At 47.4% G+C, this 13,310-nt stretch overlaps 1 protein-coding gene across 2 annotated transcripts in view; it reads right to left on the minus strand.

The window, feature by feature from the left end:
• LOC105702488 (CCR4-NOT transcription complex subunit 6-like) overlaps positions 1–13,310 on the minus strand; it is a 592,633-nt gene that overhangs the window by 11,334 nt on the left and 567,989 nt on the right. For both annotated transcript variants that reach the window (XM_012430091.1, XM_012430092.2), the window contains exon 6: positions 5,361–5,512. In XM_012430091.1, the coding sequence (XP_012285514.1) occupies positions 5,361–5,512 (152 nt within the window). The remainder of the gene's footprint in view (positions 1–5,360; positions 5,513–13,310) is intronic.

Below are 13,310 nucleotides of genomic sequence, written 5' to 3' on the forward strand. Positions count from 1 at the left end.
CCCGAGAATGTCTTTCGACGACCTCTCATTATTTTAAAAAGGTAAATCTTTTCTTCCCTATTTCTATATTATCTTTAAACCAATGAAAATACTCAAAACCTTGCCTTTTATTCCCGGAAGTGCGCTTTTACTCGAAACGCCAACAATTCACCGAATCGCAATTTAAATCCTACTTTTTCCCAGAAATGAAACATTTCGAGAGAATCAGCGCGTCGTTGGATTTATCGAACCGGAAAATAACGCAGAATTCCCCGTAAAGCTGCATCTTCCGTTTTCATTTCCCGTTTCTAAAATGATGCCTGAAACACACGTTCGATTATTGCCCGCTATTTATTTTTTGCGTAGCTTCGTTTACGTTTGTTGTACCGACCTCAGGTATGTACTTTATTTTTCAGCGGCGACATATGCCGAAAGGAGGCGATGCACCTGTTCGTCTAACGAATCCCTCAGGCTAGATCTTCAGGAAAGATCTCTAACGAGCTTCCTGGACCTCTAGGCTAGCCTTTCAACCCTTGAATCTCTGCAACCGGTTATCAAGGCGAACTCGAGCTTGAATTCAAACCTGACACTAAACCAAGCACGATAAAAGACAAACGGCGTTTCGATAACGTGTAATGTTAAAAAAAATATATTGAAATTTTATATAATTTTTGTTACAAGTTTTATTCAGACGTGGCATTGCTAATTTTGTAACATTTCCATTATAATACACTTCTGAGACGTGAATTATATATTTTTCACAGCGCAGTCGATAGGCAGAACATCGCGTTTTCTCTGAACTGGGTGTAAGGAATTGTTTCAAAATTTTCAATGTGAATATAAACTCTATACGGAAGATTCCGACCCTTGTGGAATTTAAATTTCTTAAAAATTCCAAGGTATTCCTAAAATTCTTTATGAAACACGAAATATTATGAGGGTCATAATCTTCCTTATAGTCTCGATATCCACATTATAAAATTTAAAGCGATTCGATGCACTCAGTTCGAAGTAAAGTTTCATGAACGATTGACCCTTCGGATGCCACTTCCACATCCCCTTAAGAGAGCCAGTCACTTCCGATTAGGACCGGTGGTTAAAACCCGGAGGGACGTCGAGTTCCGCGCGGCAGATGAATCGATCGATCGCTCGAAATCTCCGAAGGATGAGCCGAGAGTCATTTTCAGATTTTTCGCACTCGAGACCGGCAGGTTGCTCGGGGGCGCCACCTGCCAGGTCGGCGCGTTCCGGACCCCTCAACGTGGCCAACCATAAATTCTATAGCAGTCAAAGTGTCGAGTCTAATAATATCGGGCTGTCGACCGTGAAAGCCTTACGGCCACTCCCTTGGCCTGCCGACCCGAACCCATTGGTCGCGATATTCGAAGCTGGATTCCCCTCGACTCGGTCGAGGCGTCCTCCTCTTTACCCGATGACCAAGCAGGGGTCCGAGGGAGAAAAATCGTTACAGGGGAGTTACATTGTCCAGGTTGGAAAAAACCGGGGCCAGAGGCAACCCTAACTTCCGGCCACACCCCTGCGCATATTTACCTTATTCCCCTTGAAACGTTTTGACACAAATATGTGTCTATAATTATGAAAGTGGTCTGTTAAAATTGAAAAAAAATGAGTTTATCAGTTATTTCACGCCACATTATTTCAAACTAAATTAATTCAATGTAATTTCGAAACAGAAAATACATGACTTAGACCACTTTCATAATTATGGGCACATATGTCTTACGACTGCGGGTCAGTCCAAAATTTGCGTCACATTGTCTCGTAACGCGTTCTTTGTCACACCTATCGACGGCGATTTCCTCCTACCGATCGCACCGAAACCTCACCCGGGAAAATCAAAACGAATTTGTCTCGTATACACAATCTGAATCGCGTATACGTACAATATTGAGAAATATACGCGTTAATGACAAAATCAGTTCCAATGAGTACTTCGATACGACGTTGGATTCGAGTGGATTTTCCGAAAGCAATTGGATTTATTAAGAAAATTCATGTTCTTGCACATTTTCACGTTCATAGAGCACTTCGTCCTCGTAGATTCTTTCCCTCGTGGGAAGTCAGGAGATCGTGTGGATTGTGCGTGGGCTAGAGACGGCATAACACATGTTCATGATCCCACGTCTTTCTCACGAGGGAAATAGTGTTCGATGATCGTGAAAACTTACAACGATCTAAATTTTTCTCTAATCGCTTAATCGATATCTAGCGATGAAGTAGGATTCCCCAGGTGTCGGGGAGTAGATTTCGAGAAGAAGAATTGAACCGTGGGGCGATAAATAGAGAACGAGGGAGAAAAATGTCGATTCGACGGATCGCGAGGAGATATCGGGTTGCAGGAGGAGTGATCCAATTTTGATCGCATCGCCGATGCGATCTAGAGTCGTTTATCCATCCAGGCGATTACAAACCACGCGTAGGATTAACTGTACCGTGCGATTTATCTGGCTGAAACGAAAAGAGGCGGAGAGGAAACCATGAGCGCCGTCCATTGCTGGGTTACGTCTGTCCGAGTATCTTTGACCTCTCCCTCGTATAGCCGACGTGTTAGACTAATTAAAAAATGTCCGGCAGGTATCCGGCCGGCGGATGGGCAGATAGACGCAAACCCGTCCAATGCGAGCGGGAGGATATTTCGGATTCCATCCGCGATCCCCTTGTCGACCCCGCCCTCGAAAAATGCCCCTCGAACTAGACATCGCCCCTCTTCCGGGAGAGCGGACGCCAGGGGAGGCATCGAGATTCCGCTCTCGTCCTGCCGCCGAGATTAATCGCACCAAAGGCGATTCGACTCGCACCAAAGGCGATTCGACTCGCACCCGGCCAATCAAAGGCCAGGAAAGCCGATAACGCCTAAGGGAGCGCCAACGAAAACTCCCTCGAAACAGCTTCCCTTGAAATTTCAGGGCGACACTTGGGCGCTCCCCTGTCTCCATTTTTTCGATGACACCCGAAGACCGACGATAACCAACGGAAGGGTTGCTCCGACGCCACCCTCGTTAAAACATGCTCGAAAAACCCTCTTTCGAGCGTTCCAAAATTTAACGCTTAATTCCCTCTTTGCAGGGTTTTCAAGCTGAGGATGAAAATTGCAAGCGACTGGGCTAATGCCAGAGTGGAATGGAGTTTGCTGGGCAGGAACGGCTTCGTTAAAAAGTCTCCCCTGGGGGATTACTCGAAGTGGGGAATTTCTGCGACTCTCTTCGACCACGAGACGCGAGAGGAAGTGTGGAGAAAGAGCCGGAACGTGTCGATAAGCCTTAAACATGGCCGAGATTTACATTTCGAGGCGGATGCCCCTGCGGCCTGAACCGGCGTGTAATGGCGGCCGATCGGGCTACTCGCTCGTATTTCAATCGGCTTTATTAATCGCGCTCCCCATAGGCGTCGCGACGCCGAAGGAGGTCCAGGTCGGATTTATCACGGCCCCCTCTGCGGCCCTTCTGGCCCTATCTTTCCGGCGCCTCGCTCCACGGCCGATGAACGCATCCTCATCCATTACGGCAGATTGCGCGTTAATTGGCTCGGATTACAGAAACGCGTATTCCGAGGCTCGTTAAGCATCTCGCGGTGCGAAGCGATTATATCCGCGAGGAAACTCGCGGAGCGTCCCGACGCGTCCATGCCACTTTCCCTTCGAATGGTCAGCGTCGTAACGAGCGGAGGAGGACGAGGGCTCATTTCTCATGGAAAATAACGATCCACCCCGAGGCGGTGGCAGCCCCGCCGAGAGGAACACAGGGAAAGGTGTACGGCCTTCCTCTTCCTACGTTCCCTCTATTTGCCCTCCATGCACCTCTCGATTAAGAACGTCGACACCGTGATTTTGCTCGGGGAAGGCTCTCCCGATTGGTCCAGAGGATCAAATCGAAAGCACTGACTCTGTAACGCCATGTATGCGTGACAGTGGAATGGGGCAATGTATCGTGAAAGCATAAAAAATGGCGAAAATGTTAACTAAGTAATAGGAACGAACGAATCTCGATTGCGCAGCCTTTCGCGCCTCCCTGAGTCCTGGGGACGCGGTAGAAAGTATGCTTTCTAATTAGAAATGTGGACATTTTTAGCTCTACTTTGAAAGTGTGAGCTGAGTAAGTCCTCTTTTGGTCATATTTTATTGTTTATGTGGTACTTTCGACTTTGTGCGTCCTAAGTAATGGGCATTAAGTCTTCTATTTTGGGTGTACGTGTAGAAGACATGGAAATATTTGTCGGTTTTAAGGTCTAAAGTAGGACTTCGTTTGTGTGGAAGTTAATATTTTTTTTATATTATCCCGAATCCTATTTAAGGGCTACGATAAGAAATTTTGAGTAGATTCGGAATTTCGACTGGGGCACTCTGATGGGTTTTGCGATAATATAAAGAAGGGTAACTTGTATGCAATCGAGGTTTTACTTTAGACCTTCAAAGTCTCAGATAGTTCCATTTCCTTTTCTTCTACACGTAGACCTAGTGTGGAACATAATTTGTATTAACAAGTACGTGGAAAGTCGAAAGTAAGACTTAATTGGACAAGTCGGTGCGATAATTTCTTGAGCGAGTCCCAGCCCACCTTGGAAATTTTCACGTACACGAAATAATGCAAACCCAAAATAGTGGAATTTTTTCTCTGCGTTAAATATACATTTACAAGAGACGTTGATTTACGCATTAAGTTTTCAATGCATTTACCTCGTAGAGAGGAAACATGTGCTTTGATGTAACGATTTAACGTTATTTGAAATTTTGGTAAACGATTGTCGATCATCGGAAGTCTCGCGGGAAAAGTCGACGATTGGAGAGATCGCTGCGACAATTTGCCAATTTTCTCTGGCGGTTGTCAGGAGGTCCTAAGTCGCCGCTGACTCCTTAGAAAGTAAGGAAGCTCCCGAAGCGCTCTCGGGTAAGGGAAGCTCGCGACCAGGTGGAAGGCAACAAAGGTGGGAACTTATCGAGAGCCGCTTAACGATTCTCAGCGTTACTCTCGTTATGCCCGTCCCCGTCTTCCTCTCGGCTCGTCGAAGGGCCTCCCTCTCCGTCTCGCGCTTTGTCTCGAGATAAAAGTCCCTTTGTTCCGGGACAAGAGGCGCGGCACGGCGAGCGGCGAATCCGAACAGTTAGCGGCCAACAACTAGTTTAATGAGCGCCGAGAGAACGGCTTAGTCGCGATTTGACTCGTCCATTCGCCGTTATGCTACTCGCCGGTGAAAGCCGACGATAAATAGACGGAGTCCGCCGGGAAGGAGGGAGAGGAGAGGGCCATTTATCCCGCGAATCGCGCGGATAGCGCGAATCGCCCGACCGGAGACGCTGGCCTCTTCGCGGGCATTACACGCTCGATTGGTCTCGATTTCCGAGACCGAGAGTAGTCGATACTCACCGTTATCCCAGGCTGCTTCTTTCGTCCGCAACAAAGCGGCCAGTCCGATGTTGTCTTTTGGCATCACCCTGTTCAGCATATTGTCAGAGCCTTCCGCGTTCGCCATCGCCAGCTGATTGAATTCCACCAGGTGTTCCTTGATCAGCGTGAACCTGCGACCAGAGGCATCGATTATCGACCATTGGACTCGTGTCCCCCTTACTTTTTAAACGCGGACGAATTTCTACAAAATGCAGAAATTATTACGAAAGAACATTTACGAAAATTGGGCAGTTTCACTTTCTATGGGCTTTAATGTGCGAAAACTTACGCGTATTACCGCGTCATGAGAAGTTTCACTTCGATTATGCTCTGGGTAAGAGGGAGACGGGGAAATGCTCCGAAGGAATTTGTAGAAGAGGTTTTCTTAGTCTCACTTTTTCGTTTTTTATTAGACGCAGGATTATGTAGGGGGAAATTGCATCGATCTTTAAGTAGTTCCCGGGTGCGGCTATTTCTTCGGTAATTCCTGGCACTTTTCGTAAAGAGCGGTCTTGCCGCAACTCAGGATAAGAGACGCGCGCTTATCCGGGAATAGGATTTTCGCCGGAAAACGGGCCGGGAAAGCATCACGTGCCGCGCGTGTAGCTTTTCCATCGATGTGCGGCACGTAAGGCGGAAATATATCCCTTTCGGAATCGCGATTACGGGCCATCGTCTGGTTTACATTCCAAGGACAAGGTACATACAAAGTACCGCGCGTTTTACCTCGCGCAGGGATTTTTCATTCCGCCTCCAGGGCACTTATCGCCAATCGCGGATGCGGCGGGTCCTTACAAATAAATTGCCCCCAAAGGACCATAAAAAACCGATCGCATTCGACGAAACCCATTTTTAAAATTCGTTTAAAAGCAGCATTAAAAGCATTTTATCAAGTGTTCTGGGAAAAAGAAAGCTCACCTGTTTAAGTTTTATCAGGAAATAATTTCCCTCCCTCGTGAAAGCGAAAGTTCTCAGCAGAACGCGCTTTTAACGTTTTCCTTCTTTTGCGGAATTTCATCCCACCGAAACCTCGACAAAGGATTAGAATAATTTGCATCCCACTTTCGCGAGGACGCGAAAGGAGCGCCTCGTGGATTCATATCGCCGGGAAACGCGTCGCTCTCTCACCGAGCTTGCTCGTGACACTCGACATCCATGTTGGGAAATGCATTTTCCCGGGAATCGCCATTACGGGTCGTAATCTTTCTTGCATCCCGGCCGGCTGGAAGTCGCCCGCGACTCGTACGAGTCTAAAGACCGTGTCACGGCAAGACCCTCGAGAAAATTGAATCCACCCCGAGTATCTTTCCCGCGAATTTCCCGGGCACGTGGGTGGGTCTCGATTAAAGCGAAACGTCCCCGCAGACCCGAGCTTTCCCTTCGGCGAGCTTTTATGGAAAGGAAACCTCGTTTCGCGGTATCGTGCTTTTCGCGAGCACGCGATTATCTGCAAACACCGGCACATATATCAGCGACGTTAAGAATATCCGAGGATTCGCGGATATCATTACCCGTCGAGGGTTTTGCGAATTCTTGCGCACGTACATGGAATACACGTCCTGGATACAATGGATGTCTTAGATCCCCTTAAACAGCCGACATAGATCTCGTTTCACGTATCGGAGAATTTTAAGGTAAAATGAAACCCGCCACGAAGCAGTCGATTTGAATAAAACACTTTCTTTTTAAGGGTACTACCTGAAATTCCAGCACATGGCTCGCGAGAAGAAGGAAAGTCCTGACATTCTCAAAATTATATTTAATGTAAAAATTTCGTTGTCTTAGTTTCAACCAACACTGGAATGGCGTTGCACTTCCACATTTTGATCAGAAATTTTTTAAGGCTTTAAGGTGTGAAGCAAAAGTATCAGAGCCGTAACGCAACAATTAAGAACACTTTAGTAATCTAGAATCGCACGATTGAACGCGATAAAGGTAAATTAGGTGTCTTGGGAATTTACCAAGCTAAGGTAGGGTAATGTATATGGTGTACGAGGCGTGGAGGAGAAAACAAAATAACTAAAAATTGAGTAGATGGCTTTATAGTACCAAAAGTCCGCCTAGAATGCCAAAAATCATTTTTCCAAGGAATTTCTTGAATTTTAACTTCAATCTCAGTATTCTTATTTTGCATGTTCTGGCAGTATAAATATGAACGTCGGTAACGTGGCGCGTCCTTTCAGTATGTCTCTTAGAAGAATACTTATACACATCCTGTAAGTGCGTAATGGACATTGTAGGTACTCTGGCCCAATATTATTATTAATATTAATATTAACTGGCCCAGTTCCGAGACGGAAACTGCGACAGATTCGCATGTACCCTGTCCACCTCCGCTGATCCATAGTAACTAGGACAGATCTCAAATAGTATTCTCCTGCCATTCATAAAGCGGCTCGAAATCCGCGAGGAATAACCGCTCAGCGGATTTATTCAATTTCCGACGAGCCAGTGAATTCGGCCCAGTTATTTGTAAATCTCTAATTCGCTGGCGGGAAAATTATTCCCAGGTCGCACCTCGCTGGCACTGCGTTATTTATCACGTGTATTATTATCGTGTCGCGGACTAATCATAACACATGTAATCCATTGGTTATTACAATATCCCTGGATATCGCGTCCGGTTGGAGGCACCAAATATCGAATTCAGTGCGCTTCCCCATCGCGACATAGAATAGGGCAAATTGCATTGAACGTCGATAAACTGAATCGCCCGACGATAACTGAGACATTATATTCTGCGAGCGCGGTTCCATACACTTTAACTTAACAATTTGGGAAAATGGAATTCGCCCTGCGCGCTTCCAGAGCTCTGTTAGTTTCAAATCCTAAGATATGGACGATTTCTCTTGAGCGAGTCCCAGACCACCTTGGAAATTCTCATGTACACGAAATAATCATCCAAACCCTACAAACCCAAAATAGTGGAATTTCTTCTCCGCGTTAAATATACATTTACAAGAAACGACTTTACGCGTTAAATTTTCGATGCGCTTTTATCCCGTAGAGAAGAAACGTGTACTTTGACGTAACGATTTAACGTCATTTCAACATATAATAAACGATAATGAACGATTATTTTACGTACAGACTAGGTTTAAACGACGTTCACGTTGCACGACTGAACCGATAGTTCAAGATACGTAGAATAGACGTTACATCGACGGTCGCCGTGGAAAGGGCGGACATGGGAGCGGGTAAAACTCGTTTCTTTTGCAACATATTTTGTACGATTATTGTCAATGGTTTTATACCATCTCCCAACGTGTATTCCACTACTTTGCGTTTATAGGGAATATACAGAAGTTGGGATTGAGGGCTACCGAAAGCAGGTCGAGCGTATCAGCATCCCCGGATAACGCGATAGGGCGGCTCGGTGTGGGAGATCGAGACTCGCGTCAAAGACAAGTAAAATCGCGAGCAAATCGCGGGCGAATCGCGTCGGCCCCTCGCAAATCAAACCCCACGAGCTAACGGCACGGGCCTCGTAAAAGTCTAATCCGCGAAACCGTCGTAAAAGCGGCCTAGCCGCGCCTCTCGCGTCTCATTTCAGATTATATCTATGCGCGCCCTTTACATCCCTCGCTCCTCGTAATGTCTCGGAAATTACCATTGCACGACGTCTGATCGCGTCGTTCCTATCCACCTTATGCCGGCGTCGTCTTAACGGGCACCTTTAGCGACGCCTTTAGCGTCGCCTTTAGCGTCGGACCCGGCCAACTCGCCGGTAGCGTCGACCGAGAAAACTCCCACTTATGCAAACTTTCATGCCCGAGCCGCGGATAATTACTCGGTAAATCACCGTCCACCTAGGTGCTTTTCATAACTAACGCGGAGTCGGTTCATCGGACGTCCGTCGAGGAGCTTTCTCGCCGTAACTCTCCCTCGAGAGGGCGAGTCGTCTCCATCTGGGCTTCTCGAGAGGGGACCGAAAACGTGCCGAAGCGGGGCTGTACCCGCTCATTCCGACGAAATTCTGACAGATTTATGGTAGAACCATTTCTCGAAAATCCGCGGATAAAGGAAATGCAACCCCCTGGAACGTAAGTCCTCCCGTCGAAAGGACTCTGAGCAACTCGTCACGTTCCGGTACCTCGGAGTCAACGCCCCGCCAGTTACAGTTTTATTATTTATTTTATTACAAGAATTGTATTAGAGTAACCAAATCACCGAGATCTCGTTTGAGTATACTCGTAAAGGCAGACCGAACTGTCTTGACAATCGCAGTTTGCTCGTGACTCGGATTAAGCTCGCGAAAATCCATTCAAATCGACCAGCGGTCTTATCGTTACACCGAGAAAAGAATTGGATTAAACCAGAGAGATATTTCTTTGGATATCCAAAGAAACCTTTGACAAGTTCAAGGAGTAGTTATTTAGCTCAAATAAACTGGAATAAATTGGATGGAACATTTATACGGAATCATAATATGAGAATTTACTCGAGTCAGATAATTATTCTTTGAATTAACAAAATATTTCCTTGCCACCGTTCAATATTTCTTTCGTTCAGTGAATTCTTTTTCTCGGGGTATGATCAGCGAAACTGAAGACGGGGAAACATTGAGACCGATCTTAACCGGAAGTGGCTAGGAGGTGCAGCCGCGAAAGAATGGACAAGTTCGATGGCATGGCCGTCGGCACGGCGCGCGCCATTAAGCGTGTCGTTATTTATGGAGGCGGATTAAAAGACTGGCGAATCGATAATAGCCTCCGTAGAGATTGGCCTCTAAAGAACTCAACGCTCTCGGTCCCGTGGGCCGAACCGACGCACCGGCGTGGCAGCAAGTCAAGCGCAGAAACTGAGGCCATTTGTGCGCCAAGCCATTTCTGTCTCGTATCTTGTTATCCGCTGAGATGCGAGCGCCGATATCTAATATTTCCGCGACTCGCCCCTTAGGTCCGGACGAGTTCTCGCGCCTTAAAGCGTCCGGAATGGATCTCTAGGTCGACATAAATCCGCCGCCGGTACGGTCGAGGAGATGGCCAAGGAGATGGCCAAGGAGATGACCGCGGATGGCCGCGCCGGGCGCGGCAAGATCGCCGGATGAAAAAGCGAAAACCAGCGACGCGGCTCGGCGATTCGCCTGCAAGGAGCTTCGCTAGTATCAATTAGAATCCGCCAAACGGAAGAAACCGGAATTCCCGTATTCATACCGAGGGAAAACGTTGATCATCGCGAAGCACCATCTAACTCACAAGGTGGAACAATCTGGCACCACGTGCAAGACATGGACACGGGTCCAGCGTCTGAGCTGCAGTAATGACAATTCCTGGAATTGAAAGTGATATCACAAAAAAAAAAGGGAAAAACTAAACGAGAGATTTGCCCTACACTGCAGGAAAAAAAATCGACGGATTCACAGATATACATATTGCGGCAAGAAAATCCTATAAAATCAAACACGTCCGAAGAAACGTCAAAGTAAAAGGACTGATTTCAAATCGGCAACAATTAGTTCAAGTCAACATGGATATTTCTTCTCAATGGAATAATTGTTTCTTGCAATTATATATGATTCAGACAATGATATATATTTCTTTTGGTCAACTAATCATTTTTTTCGGAGTAGGTGCACAGGGCTGGGGAAGAGTACGCGGTTCGTCGGAAGTGCGTGAATCGTGCCAGATAGAGATATGATGGAGCCTGTCGAGAAAAATGCACGGACCGTGCATCAGCCACGGGCACTAAGGGGAAGATGGAGGCTTTCAGGTGCACCTCGCAGGACTCACGGTGCGTTAGATGAGCGAGTGCCTTTTTTTCCGCCGACGTAACCGCGTCACGGCGTGTAATATACGCCGATTCGACGGTCATGCCCGACGTTACCGCGTAGAGGCCATTTCCCCGGGATTTCAGCAGTAATTTCGCGGTTTGTTTCTTCAATTCAGGCGGCTAATTCGCCGCAGCTGCGTTTATCGCCAGCTCGAATTGAATCGAAAGAAGGGAGAGTAACGACGCGTTAAATTCCCCGTTGTCGGGGGTTATTGCGTAGGCCTTCGGTTCTCCGAGGAGAGCCGCGAAACCTCGGGAAACGTCGAAAGTTATGCTTTACGAGTCGCTCATGCCTCGTACTCGGGTCGTGGTAACGGCGATGAATAAGGCCCTTAAAGTTTCATCGCCGCGACTCTGACGTGTAGCTACGAGTGAAGCCCGAATTGCCTTCGCGAACCTCTAACGTCGTTCATGGCAAATCGGGATTACGTCCCGGATGGGCACGACGTTCGAACGAATCGCTTCCCGAGTGCGAAAGGCTCCCGGACTGTGCGCAGAGATTAATTTCAATTTTCCGCGTACTTCGGGCAGAATTAGAACCCGAACCCAGTATTAATAATTCGTCTCACCTGCGTTTGGACCATTTCGACAGTTTTTATGGCCTGTCATGGCCGAAGAGGCTGATAGAAAATCAGGGTTAATTCCTAGGGCGCACGCCGTGATTCTATGACTCTTCGGAAGTCATTTTCTAAGTTTCATTGCCTGAGATCAACGATGGCCAAGAACTCAAGATCGGACCAAGATCATGGTAGGGTTGGTCAGTATTGCATAATCGAGTCCTGGTCTTAAAAAAGAAGAGGGAGACCAAGACCAAAATTGCAATAGCAAGACCGATTTTGCTCGTCACTATCCGAGACTCGTGGAATTATTGGGTTAAGGGTGGCTTTCGTGATCGAGAAACGCAACATCGAGGCGTTATATCTTGACTAATTAAACGAGCCACGCGTCTCGAGAATTACGCATTCGGTTGGAGAGGTTTCGAGCAAATCTTGGAACTACACCCAGGATGGGAGCGCCGCGACGCCATAGGAATCATCTCTTGAGTATGGCACTTGAAACTCGTGTTACGACCAATTTAGGCGTGTACGTAGGTACGTACACGGAGATTACGAGGAATAATTGATGGCGCGAATGTCGGAGACGTTCGATGCAGAAAATCTAACCGCACCCCTTTTAGCGAGTTGGGTAAATATCCCTTAAGACGATTTCTCGAGGAGCTCGCCTAATGGTACAGACCCCAACGACTCTGCAAAATATTAGATGAGTAATTAGACGAAGCACTTACTCTTCGCGCAATTCATATTCGACGAGTCGGACTCGCAAAACAAGGGTGGGTTTCTTTTGGGGGATTTAGGGGACACCCCCCATGGACCGGGAAAAGAGAACGTAATGGCTTCTGGGAGTTCTTCCGAGGACGCGTCTGGTAACATCGAGAGGGAAAAAGTTGGGATTTCGAGCAGGGAGGTTTCGCTCCATTTTGCGAAAAGGTCGAAGTACCGGACGTCCCTACCCTCGGGCGACCTTCTGGAAGTTCGCGTGTCTATCCGCCGAAGGCGTTCTCCGACCAACTTTTCCTTCCGACTAACAGGAAAGTTAGCGAGCCGTGCCAGGGTGATGCCGGGAGGGACGAATGGGACGATGTCGCGTCACCGTGGCAGAAATAAAGCATCCTTCACCGTGAAAATGCGATCGACGAATCCAAGATTTACAGAGAACCCCTAAAAGCATGATGACTGGTCCTGTTACGAAAATACAGTTCCGCTGAGAAGTGGGAATTAATCGGGAATAAAAAAAAATTAAGTACTCACGACCGGATCCGAACCGAGAGGAGCGACGAAGCGAAGATTCCACAGCCTTGGGGGGAATAAAAAAGGTCTGGGCAGCGAAGGTTATACCCATGGATCAATCAATTTACTCAGAAAGCGGCGTCAAACGTACCGTTGCTCGTAAGTCGCATTTTAAACCGGTGGGAATTGATTGACGAAACGGATCCTTGAGCTAACGGATCGGGCCTTTGAGACGCGGGCAATTGAGTGGCGCGTTAAAAAGCTCGGACGAGGATTTTGTCCGAAGTGCAAAGGCACTTCCCTCGACGTCGATTCCTCCGCCACTTCGAGACGGAGCGGGTCCGTCTGAATGGAAGACGAAGTAACCATC

Source organism: Orussus abietinus, unplaced genomic scaffold (genome assembly GCF_000612105.2).
Source record: "Orussus abietinus isolate OABI.00-Male unplaced genomic scaffold, Oabi_2.0 scaffold63, whole genome shotgun sequence".
NCBI lineage: Eukaryota > Metazoa > Arthropoda > Insecta > Hymenoptera > Orussidae > Orussus > Orussus abietinus.